The sequence below is a fragment of the Saimiri boliviensis genome, chromosome 14 (assembly GCF_048565385.1).
Source record: "Saimiri boliviensis isolate mSaiBol1 chromosome 14, mSaiBol1.pri, whole genome shotgun sequence".
In the NCBI taxonomy this organism is placed as follows: Eukaryota; Metazoa; Chordata; class Mammalia; order Primates; family Cebidae; genus Saimiri; species Saimiri boliviensis.
This window is the reverse complement of record NC_133462.1, coordinates 32756875-32773342: the sequence shown is the minus strand read 5'-3', so window position 1 is coordinate 32773342 and position 16468 is coordinate 32756875. Positions and strand designations below refer to the sequence as shown.

Below are 16468 nucleotides of genomic sequence, written 5' to 3'. Positions count from 1 at the left end.
CGACAGACACAGCCCTCCTCAACCCCCACCAGACGCCCACAGCCACACCCCTTCACCGAAGCCAGCTCCCAGCACAGACACCTGAGAACCCCACAGGTGCCCAGGGACCCCACAAGTCACCAGGACACCGGATCCCCCACTCCACCCTGGGCCTGCACACCAACACCCAGCCTCAAGGGGCTTCCCCTTTTCCCCCTTCCCTGCTTCCTGATGGCCCAGTGCCCGCCCGCCTGTTGGAACGATGATTGCAAGCTGGCCTCAGACTTCCCCACAGCCTCTCAGCTCACCCCCAAACATTCCTGCGCTGGCCCAGCACCCCTTGCTTCAGTCCCCTCCCTTCCCTCCAGGTCTGGCCAGGGTCCCACCCGGCCTTTCTCTCTGATCACCCTCAATCCTCAAGGATGAAGTGGGTTGTCAAAACAAGAATGCTGGGTTTATGTCAGGGTTTATGTCCATGGTGCGCCATGGACACCCCTCCTTCCAGCATTGGGCAGAGTGTGGTAGGGGCTTCATCATGCCTATCCCCCACCTCCTGGCATGGGGGTGGGGCTCTGGCAGGCCTGAGGTTCCGTCTTCTTCCAAGCCAGGTTTCAATGCCCTGGTACTCCCCACGGTCCGGGGTTTGTCACCAGCTGCAAACAGCCTCGTGAAGCTCCAGGAGGCGGGAGGCCTTGTGGGAGAGGGGGCAGGATTTGAACCCTCAGTAGTCCAGGAAGCTCTGGCCCTGCCTGGAAGCCCGGTGGCCTGTAGCCAGGAGCAACAGTGGGAGGGGCAGGCGGCCTGGTGCCAGCTCCTAATTCAATTTGGAGCCTTCGGAAGATGGATTTCAGCTGCTGAATTCTTTCTCAGCCCCAACCCACCCCCTCTCCCACCCCGAAGCCACACAGGTCCAACAGCAGAGAGATTCTTTATGTTCAAGACAGCAAATTCAGATACAAAAGCCCACTGCCATCGCCCCTCCTTCCCTCCTGCTCTGGGCCAGGGATGGGGCTGGAGGGAGAGATGGGATGTGGGGAGGAGGCTGGGGATTCACAGCAGACTCGCGTCAGAGCGGAGGTAACAGATTCCATGGGGAGGGTGCTTCTCTCGGGAGGGGTGAGGGCATTATTGCATTTGCTGGGGGGAGCGACAACCCCCTCCCCCGTATTCCTTGCGTCAGGAAACTAGGAAGGTCATGACCCCCAAACAGAACCCAAGGCCCCAGGGAGACAGGGGCCAGTCTGGCAGCTGATGGCGGAGAGTGGAGGAGGTGGGGGCGGCTGCCCAATGTGGCCCATCCCTCCCCTCCCCGTGCCTGACCCGGCTGAGGTAGGTGGGAACAGGGCACGGGGGGGCTGGGAACCCCGGCCAGACTGAGAACCAGGGAGGGGATGGTACCGATTGGAGCGGGGTAGGGGGCCCGGTCCCACCTCCCCTCCCCATCGTCCTGGGGCTGCTGAGCTAGGCTCAGGTCGGAGGTTCGGGTCCTGACATTGGTGACCCTGCCGGGGGACCCCCACCAAGTTGGGCCCGGGTCATCATCATCGCAGGGTCCGGAGGAAGTCCTAGTAGCGGCCAACTTTGGCGTCCCCAATGGCGCCCCAGACGTCAAAGACAAACTCGTCGGGGAAGGCAAAGTCGCCCAGCCGTTCATCCAGGGCCTCGGCCAGCTCATCAGGGTTCCTTTTGTCCTTTCCCAGCTCCACCATGGTGGCCGCTATTGGGGTAGGGGGCAGAGCAGAGGCACAGATGACACCAGGGGCCGAGGGGCTCAGGGTGGACTCGGCCCCCACCAGACCTAGAAGTCCCTCCCGCAGGCAGCCCCCACTCACCCAACTCCGTGTCCCTGATACCCATGTAACTCTCCAGCAGGTCATCCACCTTCTCAATGGCCTTCTCCTCAAAGGCAGAGGGCTAGGGGCCGGGGAGGGGTGACAGTGACAACATAACGATGAGAATGGACATTGCAGTTGAACTGACCACCCTTGTCACTTTACATATATTTGTATTTAGTCCTCAGGATGACCCCGAGAAGGAGGTGTTGGTGTTCATCTCATCCCCATTTTCCTGATGGGCAAACTGAGGCCTGCGTGCCCAAAGGAGGTCCCTGGGAGCTGGGAAGTGGCAGAAGTGGACTGGAATCCACGCTGTCTGCCCAGAGTCCCTTCAGCTAACAGGTAATGCTGCCTGCTAGAAAGGGAAGGGAGGGCCGGGCGAGGTGGCTTACATCTGTAATCCCAGTACTTTGGGAGGCCAAGGCAAGTGGATCACCTGAGGCCAGGAGTTCGAGACCAGCCTGGCCAACATGGTGAAACCCTGTCTCTACTAAAAATACAAAAATTAGCTGGATGTGGTGGTGGGTGCCTGTAATCCCAGCTACTTGGGAGGCTGAGGCAGGACAATCATTTGAGGCAGAATCAGGAGGCAGAGTTTGCAGTGAGCCAAGATCATGCCATTGTACTGCAGCCAGGGTGACAAGAGCAAGACTCTGCCTCGAAAACAAAAAAAGAAAAAAAAGCCGGGCGCGGTGGCTCACACCTGTAATCCCAGCACTTTGGGAGGCCGAGGCCAAGAGATCGAGACCCTCCTGGTCAACATGGTGAAACCCCGTCCCTACTAAAAATACAAAAATTAGCTGGGCATGGTGGTGCGCGCCTGCAGTCCCAGCTACTCGGGAGGCTGAGGCAGGAGAATTGCTTCAACCCAGGAGGCAGAGGTTGCAGTGAGCCAAGATCGCGCCATTGCACTCCAGCCTGGGTAACAAGAGCGAAACTCCGTCTCAAAAAAAAAAAAAAAAAGAAAAAAAAAAGACAGGGAAGGGATGGCAGGGATGGGGTACGGCTGGAGCACTCACCAGATCCTCCACCGTGGCGGGGCCCCGGGATCGGAGCCGCAGGGTCCCTCGGCCAGTGCCCAGCTGTGGACCAGAGCCAGGGCGGCCACCCGCTGAACGCTGGCTGATCATGTCTGAGGGAGGCAGGAGAGGGGTTAGCATGGGGAAAGGTTGGTTTGAGCACACTCTGGGCAGGAACTTGTCCCTCCTGGCTTTCAACACCGCCCCAAACTTCTCCAAGCTTCTGCAAGTTCCTGGGGGCTGGGGTGATTCCAGGAGGGCAGGAGTCCTGACTCAGGTGAGGCATGGATGTGGGGCAGAGCAGAGGGACAACTGGGGGCCAGGAATAGGAAATGCCGGAGGGGAGACTGGAGGGGCCACTTCTGCTCCCAGGGGCTGGGGGACAGGGAGCGGGGGTACCCCAGCCTGAGTCTGCAGCTGCCTGAGTCAATCTCCTCTTGGCCAAGGGGGTATGGCTGCTGGGCCACGGACCAGCCCTACCTGCCTGGGGAAGTGATTTAGCCCCCCACCCCCACCTCAGGGGCCTGGGGCCCATTCCTGAGAGTTAGTGAAGCCAGATGGAAAAGTGGGGGAGCTGGCACTGGGCGGCCAAGCCTGGCCTGTTGGGGGTGGGGGGCTGGCCAGGGATGGGGGCGCTTGGCTGGGCTAATGGCCCCTGGAAGCTAGGCATGAGGGCAACTTCCTCCTTGCCCCCGCCCTTTTCCCCAGTCGGGCTAAGAGTTAGCACCCTGTCTTGGGGAAGGGTGGAGCTGCACCCACTTCTCTTGCAGCTGGCCAGGCTCGAGCGCCACCTGCTGGCAGCTCCCGACACCACTGCCTGCGCCCACACAAGCAGCACCATCGGGGCGGAGGGTGGTGGGGGACGGCTCCTCACCAAAGGCCTTTCGAGGCTCTGTGAGTTTCAGCGTGAAGGTGCGGCCTCGGGGAAGCTCCTTGAGCAGCCGGGCCACCTCATAGTGCCGGCAGCCCAGCAGGCTCTGCCCGTTGATGGCCTCAATCATGTCACCCACACTGATGACGTGGATGTGGTCAATCACGCTGCCCTCCTTGATGCGCTGCGGGGTCGGGGAGGCATCAACAATCAGGGCTCTGCCCTGCTTTCGGGGGTCCTGTGGCCCGCCCGTGCTCCCAGGCCTCTGGGATGCCCCATCTCCCCAGGCACCTTGATGAAGGCGTAGCCAGCCCCGTTGTCCGTGATGGTGAGCCCGAGTGCATCCTCCGACTTGAACACCTCCACCTCCTTGCGCTGCCCCTTCACGTGGGCGAAGATGAAATCCTCCAGCCCTATCTGGCCCCCCAGGAGCTTGTCCATGTCTACTTTGTGGGTGTTCAGGGTGCAGAACATCACCTGCAGGGGTGGGAGACGCTGAACCCTCTCCTCCCTCGTCCCCGTTTGCTGATCACCACTGCCGGGGAAGGGAGGGAGGTGGGAGAGTACTGGGGGGACTCCACCCCAGGGCCCGACCACCCACTGAGCCAGGGCCACGGCAGGGCCCCCCATTAGTGTGTCAGCTCTACTAAGACTAGGATTTAGTTTTCCTTTCGTTTTTTATTTTGAGACAGGGTCTTGCTCTGTCACCCAGGCTGGAGTGCAGTGGTGCAAGCATATCTCACTGTAGCTTCAACCTCCAGAATACTCCAGCAATCCTCCCACCTCAGCCTCCCGAGTAGCTGGAAGTACAGGTGTACGCCACCATGCCTGGCGACTTTTTTTTTTAGACAGTGTTTCACTGTTGTTGCCCCAACTGGGGTGCAATGGTGCGATCTCAGCTCACCTGAACCTCTACCTCCCGGGTTCAAGCGAGTCTCTTGCCTCAGCCTCCCAAGGAGCTGGGATTACAAGCATTCAGCATCATACCTGGCTAATTTTGTATTTTTAATAGAGGCAGGGTTTCTCCATATTGATCAGGCTGGTCTCAAACTCCCAACCTCAGGTGATCTGCCCACCTCGGCCACGTAAAGTGCTGGGATTACAGGCGTGAGCTGCCATGCCCAGCAACCTGGCTAACTTTTGTATTTTTTGTGGAGCTGGGGTCTCACTATGTTGCACAGGCTGGTCTCCAACTCCTGGGCTCAAGCAAGCCTCCTTCCTCAGTCTCTGGAGTAGCTGGGACCACAGGCATGTGCCACATAGTTTAAAAAAACTTTTTTAAGGCTGGGTGCGGTGGCTCACGCCTGTAATCCCAGCACTTTGGGAGGCCGAGGCGGGTGGATCACGAGGTCAAGAGATCGAGACCATCCCGGTCAACATGGTGAAACCCCGTCTCTACTAAAAATACAAAAAATCAGCTGGGCATGGTGGCGCGTGCCTGTAATCCCAGCTACTCAGGAGGCTGAGGCAGGAGAATTGCCTGAGCCCAGGAGGCGGAGGTTGCGGTGAGCCGAGATCGTGCCATTGCCCTCCGGCCTGGGTAACAAGCGCGAAACTCCGTCTCAGAAAAAAAAAAAAAAAAAAACTTTTTTAGAGATGGGAGTCCCATTACGTTCACCAGGCTGGCCTCAAACTCCTGAGCTCCAGTGACGCCCCCACCTCAACCGCACGAGTAGCTGGGACTACAGGTGTGCACTGCTGCTGTGCTAGGATTCCTGTCCCTGTAAAAATTCATTGCTGCTTCCAGGAAATGGAGCCTGGCACACAGTGAGTGCTCAGAAAATGCTTGGGGAGGGCACAGAAAGCCGCCCCACACCCCTGCATCCACTCCCTGCTCCAGTCCACTGTTGCCTTCCTTGCCCCTCTCCTGCCCACCGACACAGTGCTTGGCACCAGGCAAGCCAGCCTCCCACAGCGCTGGAATTCTCCAAGACCTCACGGAGAAGTGCACCTTGTATCTGGCCTCCAGCCTCCGCCATCTCCTGGGGCACGGGCCTCCCAATACCTGACAGGAACTCAGCATCCAGCCCTGGCCTCCAGTTCCCCACAGTTCGCTGGGGCACAGGCCTCCCGGAGCCTCATGGGAAGTCAGTGTCCAGCCCTAGTCACTGGCCCCCAACACCAAGTAGGGCACGGGCTCCTCATTTGCAGTTTTGGCATCTGAGCCCCAGCTCATGAACAGGATGTAAGCTCAGGCCTCTGGCTCGCCATCAGGGACCCTGGTGCCCGGCTCCCCATAGGGTACCTCGGCAGTTGGCAGGCGGAAGGCCTCGGCGATCTTGCCGTACAGCTCCTTGACGTTGGTGAAGCCCTCGATGCGGCCAGTGGGACTGCCATGGGCCAGCTGGGTGTGGAACACGAGGCGGGGCCGCAGGGCTGGGGGCGGGGGGGGCAAGCCCATTTGGGGCCTCCCTGCCCCACCTCCGACCAGGGGCCCTGGCTCCTCCTCGCCCAGCCCACCACGGCCTGGCTCAGCCTCCTCATTTTCCACTAGAGGGGGCGCCTTTTTCCGCCGCCCCAGTCCCAGCGGCATGGGCAGCGAGAAGTAGGGTCACGCCCAGGAGATCTGTAGGACAGGAAAGGGGGCTCAGGGCCTGGGCAGGGCCTTGAGGGCCCCTCCCTCACTACTCGAACCAGACAGGCCCAAGGAAGTACTGAGAGAACAGACTGGCCTCGGTTGAAATCCTCATCTCTTGTATGGTGACGGGACACTTACATAAAAGTAATAACAGGGCTGGGCGCGGTGGCTCACGCCTGTAATCCCAGCACTATGGGAGGCCAAGGTGGATGGATCACTTAAGGTCAGGAGTTTGAGACCAGCCTGGCCAACATGGTGAAACCCCTTCGCTACTAAAAATACAAAAATTAGCCGGGTGTGGTGGTGCACACCTGTAATTCCAGCTACTCAGGAGGCTGAGGCAGGAGAACTGCTTGAACCTGGGAGGTAGAGGTTGCAGTGAGCCGAGATTGTGCCATTGCACTCCAGCCTGGGCGAAAGAGCAAGACTCCATCTATAAATAAATAAATGTAATAACAGGCCGGGCACAGTGGTTCACACCTGTAATCCCAATACTGTGGGAGGCTGAGATGAGAGGATCACTTGAGGTCAGGAGTTCAAGATGCCTGGCCAACATGTCGAAATTCCATCTCTCTCAAATAGAAAAAAATTAGCCGGGTGTGGTAGCATGCACCTGTAGTCCTAGCAACTCAGGGGGCTAAGGCAGGAGAATTCCTTGAACTTGGAGGTGGAGGTTGCAGTGAGCCATGATCACACCACTGCATTCCAGCCTGGGTAACAGAGCAAGACTCTGTCTCAAAAAGAGTAACAATAATAATAATAACACCAGCTAGGATCTATTGCTTTGTGACCTTCCTTGTGTATTTGTTTGTTGTGACAGGGTGTTGCTCTGTCACTCAGGCTGGAGTGCAGTGGTGCAATTAAAGCTCACTGTAGGGCCGGGCACGGTGGCTCAAGCCTGTAATCCCAGCACTTTGGGAGTCCGAAGCGAGTGGATCTCGAGGTCAAGAGATCGAGACCATCCTGGTCAACATGGTGAAACCCCGTCTCTACTAAAACATACAAAAAATTAGCTGGGCATGGTGGCGCGTGCCTGTAATCCCAGCCACTCAGGAGGCTGAGGCAGGAGAATTGCCTGAACCCAGGAGGCGGAGGTTGCAGTGAGCCGAGATCGCGCCATTGCACTCCAGCCTGGGTAACAAGAGCGAAACTCCGTCTCAAAAAAAAAAAAAAAAAAAGTAAAAAAATTAGCCAGGTATGGTAGCACATTCCTGTAATCCCAGCTACTAGGGAGGCTGAGGCAGGGGAATCGCTTGAACCCAGAAGACGAAGGTTGGCAGTGAGCAGAGATTGCAACATTGCACTCACTCCAGCCTAGGTGACTCCGTATCTAAAAAAAAAAAATACTTCGTGCAGTGGCTAATGCCTGTAAACCCAGCACTTTGGGAGGCCGAGGCGGGTGGATAATGAGGTCAAGAAATTGAGACCATCCTGGCCAACATGGTAAAACCCGGTCTCTACTAAAAATACAAAAATTAGCTAAGCGTGGTGGCGCACGCCTGTAGTCCCAGCTACTCAGGAGGCTGAAGGAGGAGAATCGCTTGAACCTGAAAGGCGGAGGTTGCAGTGAGCTGAGATCGTGCCACTGCACTCCAGCCTGGTGACAGAGTGAGACTCCATCTCAAAAAAAAAAAAATGATTGTAAGGAGGAAGTCTTTCTGTGTTGCCCAGGCTGGTCTGGAACTCCTGGCGTCACGGAGCTTTTGGTCTCCCAAAGCTCTGGCACGACAGGTATGAGCCACCACGCCCAGCCCATGACCTTCGTTAATCCTCACACCACACTGTAACGTAGGGATCACATTATACGGTAATTATGCCCATTGAACAGATGAGAACATGAAGCCTCAAAAGAACTAAGATTCTTTTTTTTTTTTTTTTGAGACAGAGTTTCACTGTCACCCAGTCTGGAGTGCAGTGGCGCAATCTCAGCTCACTGCAACCTCCACCTCCTGGGTTCAAGTAATTTTCCTGCCTCAGCTTCCCGAGTAGCTTGGACTACATTGGACTACAGGCATCCACTGCATCTGGCTAATTTTTTTTTTTTTGAGACAGAGTTTCGCTCTCGTTACCCAGGCTGGAGTGCAATGGCGCGATCTCGGCTCACCGCAACCTCCGCCTCCTGGGTTCAGGCAATTCTCCTGCCTCAGCCTCCTGAGTAGCTGGGATTACAGGCACGCGCCACCATGCCCAGCTAATGTTTTGTATTTTTAGTAGAGACGGGGTTTCACCATGTTGACCAGGCTGGTCTCGATCTCTTGACCTCGTGATCCACCCGCCTCGGCCTCCCAAAGTGCTGGGATTACAGGCTTGAGCCACCGCGCCTGGCCTGCATCTGGCTAATTTTTATATTTTTAGTAGAGACGGGGTTTCACCATGTTGGCCAGGATGGTCTCGATCTCCTGACCCCGTGATCTGTCTGCCTCGGCCTCCCAAAGTGCTGGGATTACAGGCATGAGCCACCATGCCCAGCAACGCGACTAAGCGTCTATTTTCCTATCAGCCACAGTGACTAACACTGTGTGCCAAAAATGTCTGACTCACCTCCTTCGAAGCATACAGGCGGATGGCACTTCCTGGCCTCCTTGTGACTGGGCAGGTAAATGATTATTTCTGGTGAATGGATTGTAAGAGGAAGTGGCACATGGCATTTCTGGGCTGAAGCATTTAAATGCTGGAGCCTCCAGAGATCTGTGTCTCCCAGGCAGGGTGGCCAGCCACATTTGATATGGTGGCGACAATATGAAGCCAGGCCTTGAATGACTACAGGGAAAGGAGCCCCCTGCTGAGCCACAATGGAAGTGCAGCTGGAGGCAAAAGCAAACCTTTGCTGAATTTAGCCACTGAGACCTTTGGGGTTACCACTAAGACTTTTAGGGTTACTACAGCAAAAATTGTCTGGATGGACATACATTTTTTTTTCTGTTTCTTTCTTTCTTTTTTTCTTTGAGACAGAGTCTTGCTCTGTCACCCAAGCAGGAGGGCAGTGGCACAATCTCAGCTCACTGCAACCTCTGCCTCCTCGGTTCAAGTGATTCTCCTGCGTCAGCCTCCCGAGTAGCTGTGACTACAGGAGCACACCACCATGCTTGGATAATTTTTGTGTTTTTAGTAGAGATGGGGTTTTGCCAGGTTGCCCAGGGTGGTCTTGAACTCCTGACCCCAAGCAATCCACCCACCTTGGCCTCCTGAAGTGCTGGGTTTATAGGTGTGAGCCACCGTGCTGGGCCTGTTTCTTTATTTCTCTCTTTCTGCATTCTCCCCTCACTTCAAACATTTTTTTTAGTACTTCCTATATTCTGTGCACCATTTTAGATATTGCCTTCAATAAAAAAAAAAAAAAAAAAAAAAAAAAAGATCCCTGACTAGGGCCACCATGTGCAGTTACACGAGTTGTACACTGTGCAAAAGTATTAGACCAAGGCAGCAAGTGGGACTGAACTCAGCCTGTGCTCTGCCTGCCAAGCTACGCTTCTTGGTGTGGTGTCTGCCAGGAGGAAGAGATGACTTTTTTTTTTTTGAGACGGAGTCTTGCTCTGTCATCCAGGCTGGAGTGCAGTGGCACCATCTTGGCTCACTGCAACCTTGCCTCCTGGGTTCCAGAGATTCTCCTCTCTCAGCCTCCCAGGTAGCTTGGGACTACAGGTGCACATCACCACGCCTGGCTAACTTTTTGTGTTTTTAGCAGAGACAGGGTTTCACTCCGTTGGCCAGACTGGTCTCAAACTCCTGACCTTGTGATCCACCTGCCTCAGCCTCTCCAAGTGCTGGGATTACAGGTGTGAGCCACCACGCCTGGCTGAAGAGATGTCTTTCTAATTCACTCACAGATGCTATGTACACAGGCTAGCTGGGGCTCTGCCCACGACCTCTGCAAGAGGACGGTCCGGAAGACGAAATGCACAGTGAGCAGGGAAAGGTGTAAATGTCTAATATTTTTTTCCTTTTATTTTCTTCTTTTTTTTGTGTGACAGGCTTGCTTTACTGCCCAGGCTGGAGTGCAGTGGTGCAGTGAGGCCTCGCTGTAGCCTGACCTCCCGGGCTCAAGTGATCCTCCCACTCCAGCCTTCTGAGTAGCTGGGACCAAAGGTGCTTGCCACCATGCCCTTTTTTTATTTTTATTTTTAAAAATAAGACAGGGCCTTCCTGTGTTGTCCAGGCTGGTCTCAAACTCCTGAGCTCAAGCAATCCTCCAGCCTCAGCCTCCCAAAGTTCTCGGATTACAGGCATGAGCCACCGTGCCCAGCCTCATATAATTTTTAATGCTGATACGGAGACAAAGCAAGACGAGTTCTATGGACAAGATCAGGAAGGGCCTCCCTGAACAAGTGATGCTGAACTTGAGACCGGAATGACAGGCGGAAGCACCATGCAATGATTTGGGGCAAGAACATTCCAAGTAGAGAGAACAGCCAATAGAGAGGCCCTGACCTGAGCTGCGGCTGGGCACAGTGGCTCACACCTGTAATCCCAGCACTTGGGAGGCCGAGGCAGGTGGATCACCTGAGGTCAAGAGTTTGAGACTAAGGCCGGGCGCGGTGGCTCACGCCTGTAATCCCAGCACTTTGGGAGGCCGAGGCGGGTGGATCACGAGGTCGAGAGATCGAGACCATCCTGGTCAACATGGTGAAACCCCGTCTCTACTAAAAGTGCAAAAAATCAGCTGGGCATGGTGGTGCGTGCCTGTAATCCCAGCTACTCAGGAGGCTGAGGCAGGAGAATTGCCTGAACCCAGGAGGCGGAGGTTGCGGTGAGCCGAGATCGCGCCATTGCACTCCAGCCTGGGTAACAAGAGCGAAACTCCGTCTCAAAAAAAAAAAAAAAGAGTTTGAGACTAGCTTGACCAACATGGAGAAACCCTGTCTCTACTAAAAATACAAATATTAGCCAGGCATGGTGGTGGGCGCCTGTAATCCCAACTACTTGGGAGATGTGGTTTCACCATGTTGGTCAGGCTAGTCTCGAACTCCTGACCTTGTGATCCGCCTGCCTCAGCCTCCCAAAGTGCTGAGATCACAGGTGTGAACCTCCCTGCCCAGCCCGCACCCAATCTTATGTATCCATTTGTTCACGAATGCCTTCATACCTGCTCCATCTCCATGATCACTCACCTACACTAGTGCTCTTGCCTCCTGTGGGCTTCCCAGCTTCCACCCTCACCCCCCACGACTTCGTGTCCAGACAGCAGCCAGAATGGTCCTGTAAAGCAGAAGTCACATTTATCTCTGTTCTGACCCCTCCTCGGGCTCTGGCCTCACTGGAAAGAAAAGAGTGTCAGCCAGCCACCACAACCAGCCTTGTTTTGTTTTCTTAGTCAGGAGTGTTATTCTGTTGTGAAGGCTGCAGTGTGGTGGTATAATCATAGTTCACTGCAACCTCCACCTCGTGGGCTCAAGTGATCCTCATGCCTCAGCCTCCTCCATAGCTGGCACTACAGGAGCACACCACCTTACATAGCCAATTTTTATTTTTATTTTTTGAGACAGAGTCTTGCTCTGTCACCCAGGCTGGAGTGCAGTGGTGTGATCTCAGCTCACTGCAACCTCTGCCTCCTGGGTTCAAGCAATTCTCCTGTCTCAGCCTCCCTAGTAGCTGGGATTATAGGCGCATGCCACCACGCCTGGCTAATTTTTGTATTTTTAATAGAGATGGGGTTTCACCATGTTAGTCAGGCTGATCTCGAACTCCTGACTTCAGGTGATCCACCCGCCTCGGCCTCCCAAAGTGCTGGGATTACAGTCATGAGCCACGGCACCTTGCCTTAATTTTTTTTTTTTTTTTTTTTTGGAGAGATGGAGTCTTGCTATGTTATCCAGGCTGGTCTCAAACTCCTGGGCTCAAGTGGTCCTCCTGCCTTGGCCTCCCAAACTGCTGGGATTATAGGCATGAGCCACTACATCTGGCCAATAATATTTGTTGAATGAATGAATGGATGAATGAATGATCCCAATATCCACACACCCAGCAGTCCGGGTGCCTGGCACCAGGGAGAAAAAGGGGTACAGGCTCTCGTCTCTGCAGCAAAAGCACAAGTCCCATTCTGTGGCCCCCACATCTCTTGCTTCCCAGGTTAGTGCTGGGCACATAGTAGGTGCTTCATCTAGCCAGGAAGGCAGGAATAGCATCTCCCTCACCTTTCATTGTCTGTGTGTGGTTTTTTTTCTCTTTTTTTTTTTTGAGACAGAGTTTTGCTCTTGTTGCCCAGGCCAGAGTGCAGTGGCGCCATCTCGGCTCACTACAACCTCTGCCTCCCAGGTTCAATCAATTCTCCTGCCTCAGCCTCCCGAGTAACTGGATTACACGTATGTGCCACCATGCTCAGCTAATTTTTTTTATTTTTAGTAGTGATGAGGTTTCTCCATGTTGGTCAGGCTGGTCTCTACTAAACAAACAAACAAAAATAGCCACGGGTGGTGCTGCATGCCTGAAATCCCAGCTACTGGGGAGGCTGAGGCAGAAGAGAATTGCTTGAACCTGGGAGGTGGAGGTTGGTTGCAGTGAGCCAAGATCATGCCACTGTGCTCCAGCCTAAATGACAGAGCAAGACCCTGTCTCAAAAAAAGAAAAGAAAAAGAAAAAAGCCCTTGTCATCCGTCATTATCCCCCCAACTCCACCAGCTCTGTGCACTGGGAGGCAGGAAACTAAAAACCTGAGTCTGGAACCTGGCTTCATCTCTTACTAGCTGTGTGGCTTTAGGCAAGGGTCTTAACCTCTCTGAGCTCCAAGGAAATCACACATGTGCTTGGAATAGTCCTGGCGCACAATAAGCTTTTTGTAAATATTGGTGACGATTATTACTACTGCCATCTGTACCAAGATTCAAACTTCCAAGATCCCAACATCCTGACCAATTCCCAAACTCTGTACTCTCTCTCTGCCCAAACCCACTGCCCTGGTTCATGCTGGCCTCTGTGTCCCCACCTGTGAGTGAGGATTAACAGCAGGGAGGAAAGTGAGTGATTAATGGATCTGCCTGCCACAGCCATAAGAGGCTTCCTGGCCTGGGTTCAAATCCCACCCCTGCCACTTACCAGCTGTGTGGCCGTGGGCAAGTCACTTCACTTCACAGGGCCTCAGTTTCTTCATCTGAAAAATGAGTGGAATTCCTGTCACTCTCAAGGTGGTTATGGAAATCCAAAGAGATTGCCCAGGTATCCCATCTATACTCTGCCTCAGACTCCATGTAAGGAAGCTGTTGTCATTATTACTGGTATCTCCTCGTCTGCCCTGCCCTGCCCAGGAATATCCCAGCCCTCTCTGCCTGCCAAGACCTACTCCAGGTTCACTCCTCCAGGCAGCCTCCCAGGCTTGCCCCAGCATGTTGGAACCGCCCCTGTGGTACAGACAGCTCAGGCCCATGAACTTAATTGCATGCTGCCCCGGCAGAACTCTTGTCTTCCAGCCTCAGGCTGTCATTTAACTTCATGTCTCTATTTTAAAACGTAAACGAGATGGCATCACTGCCCCGACTGAAACTTTACAACGGTTTCCCACCTTCCAGAAGAAAAATTGCAAACTCCTTACTGTGACCCACGAACCCCTGCAGAATCCCTGCTCTGGGTTCATCTTCTGCTCCAACCAGATTCCAAGCTTGGTCCAGCCTAAAGAAAGACCTTGACCTTGCCCCATCTGGTTTGTTTTGTTTTGTTTTGTTTTTGAGATGGAGTCTTGCTCTGTTGCCCACGTTGAAGTGCAGTGCCACAATCTCATCTCACCACAACCTCTACCTTCCAGGTTCAAGCGATTCTCCTGCCTCAGTCTCCCAAGTAGGTGGGATTACAGGCATGCACCACCACGCCCAGCTAATTTTTAGTAGAGGCAGGGCTTCCCCATATTGGCCAGGCTGGTCTTAAACTCCTGACCTCAAGTGATCCACCTGCCTCGGCCTCCTAAAGTGCTGGGATTACAGGCGTGAGCCACTGTGCCCAGGCCCCTTATCTGATCTTTGTGGCACTGGCACCCCCTGCCCACAACTCTCTGTAGTACTACCCACATGTTTTATTCACAGCACTAAGTGTCATCTGAAATGATCTTCTTTGTTTACTTGATAACTTGCTTGCTGGCTTCCTCTCAGAGTGCCAACTCCTCAAAAGCAGGAATTTTTGTTCACTTATGGTATTTTCTGTGCCAAGAACAGTGCCTAGCATGTGCCCATAGTAGGTGCTCACTTTAAATATTTGTAGAATGAATGAATGTGTCTCAGGTCCTCATTCTGACTGCTCTCTGCACACCTCCGTCCTCAAAACAGCCCCCCAAACATGCCTACTGTGGGGTTACTAACTGTCCTCGCCTCCCCACTTTCCCTGGCTCCCCTCACACCTGAATGCAGAGATGAAGAAGAGAAACTTCGGCCTGGATATTAACTGTTTGGGTTGGAATTTCAGCATCCCGACCCCCCTCATTCTGGCAAGGACCTGAAACTTCGCAACCCCACAGCCATCCAGAAGCACAGTGTGGTCAGCAGGAGGAGGGGAAGGGTCCCTGGGAGCACACAGAAGCTAGGGGAAGGGGGAAATCACGCCCGGGCTCCCCCTTCCCACACCGTGTTGCCTTGGAGAGAGGGAGAGAGGCCTCTGATTCACTCTTGAAAAACCGGCTCCTGGGTGTTTCCCGGGAGAACGCCTACTGCTCAGCCTTGGCCCAGGTTGCCGGGGTTGGGGGGGACCCAGCAGGCCCAGGACCCCAGCATCCTGGGCCCCTGCAGATGTCACTCTCTTCTCTGGACCCAGGTAGTCAAACCTGCCCTCGCCAGCTCAGGGGAGAAGGGACATGAGGGCAGCTTCCTGTTTGAGTGGCTGGTGTCTGGTGATCTTTGGGGGTTGTGGGGGTGGGGGTGGGGGAAGGAAACAAAAGACCAACGAGTGTGGCCCTGACAATGAGTATGGCGTAGGGGTGGGAGGGGTAGGGGGCTGGGGCTACTCAGCAACAACTGAACTGTGGAGCCAGTGCCTATCAAGGCTAGTGGCTGAGACTCCAGTTCTGGACCCTGGGGCATGAGTTCCAGTCCCAGATGTGCCAGTTACTAGCTGTGTGACCTTGGGCAAGTCACTCCACCTCTCTGAGCCTGCTGCCTCACATTTTTTACAAGAAGGCACAACACCTCCCATGAAGTGTTTTGATTCAATGATCCGCATGGTAAATGCCTGACACGGAAGCGCTCCATAAATGCTAGCTAGGGTGGAGTTTTTCATGATGATTATTATCCAGGCCCTGGTCCTCACTGCGTCCCCCCAGGCCCTGGAGGGTTCAGACGCGGTTCGCTCAGGGAAAGTGGACAGGAAAGGGTCAGAAACACCGACCCCGCGCCTGTCCCCGCCGGGATGGGGACCGTCCAGAAGGGGAAGGGGGGAGGGGCAAGCCCGGAGACCCCTACCGGGCGCTGGGAGGCGTTTGCCCTCTGCCCCGCAGCAGGAAGGGAGCTGTCCCCACCACCCCCACCCTCGCTTCCCCCAGGAAGGGGCCTCCGGCATCCCCGCACTCAGCGTAGACCTCCAGTCGCGTCCTCGGGGCCCGCCCCACCCTGCAAGATCGGCCGGATCCTCGCGGGTCCTCGACATCCGGGGTCCCCGGAGTGGACACATCCCTCCCGCGGGGGCCACTCACCTGCGCCGCCGCCGCTGCCGCCTCCTCCACGCGTGCACCCGGCTCGGCCCTCCGCAAACCCTCGGCAAACTCCTGCCTGGGCCTCTCCCGCAGCGGCGCCTAGGGGGGCGGGGCCGACGCCCGCGGAAGGCCAATTAGCGGCTGTCTCCCGGACCTCGCGGCCAATCCGTGCCTCCCGCTTCGGGTAGACCCGACGGAAACATTCCAGAGGGATCCCTCCGCCTCACCCGGCTCTTCCCGACTCCCCCAGCGCCGTAAAGCAGTGGACCGTCCCGCCCCGCCTGAGCCGCGGCGGGCTGTACCACCAGAGGGCTGAGGAGGGGGGTGGAGCTGCGGCTTGGTCCCGGCCAATCGCGGGGAAGGAAGGAGGCGAGCGGCCAATAGGAAGGAAGCTGGGGCCCCTGAACCACGTGCTGTTGGCTGAATGTCCGTCTGGGGTGCCCTGGGTGGTGAGGGGCGGGGGAGTCAGGTGACCGAGGCCAGGTTTCGGGGACAGTATGCGAACTCCCGACGTCCAGGAAAGTGTACCGTTTAGGAGGCCTGAGTGGGGGTCGATGGCATCCCCCAACCCAGTTCCCCTCCCGG

General features: G+C 55.4%; 1 protein-coding gene across 4 annotated transcripts; it reads right to left on the bottom strand.

Moving 5' to 3' along the window:
• Nucleotides 1-891: 891 nt before the first annotated feature.
• On the bottom strand, nt 892-16136 carry GIPC1 (GIPC PDZ domain containing family member 1). 4 transcript variants are annotated; one of them, XM_039466699.2, is made up of 9 exons: nt 15884-16136; nt 13312-13366; nt 11391-11478; nt 5950-6270; nt 3996-4181; nt 3708-3888; nt 2834-2946; nt 1812-1893; nt 892-1696 (listed from the first exon to the last, which is right to left on the bottom strand). In XM_039466699.2, the coding sequence occupies exons 4-9, from the start codon at nt 6235-6237 to the stop codon at nt 1545-1547; spliced, it is 1002 nt and encodes a 333-aa protein (XP_039322633.1). In that variant the 5' UTR covers nt 6238-6270; nt 11391-11478; nt 13312-13366; nt 15884-16136; the 3' UTR covers nt 892-1544. The 4 variants fall into 4 exon arrangements, with proteins under 4 accessions (XP_039322633.1, XP_003941743.1, XP_074240612.1 ...); XM_003941694.4 differs by lacking the exon at nt 11391-11478; XM_074384511.1 differs by lacking the exon at nt 5950-6270 and having other exon boundaries at nt 15884-16131.
• Between the last annotated feature and the right edge of the window lie 332 nt (nt 16137-16468).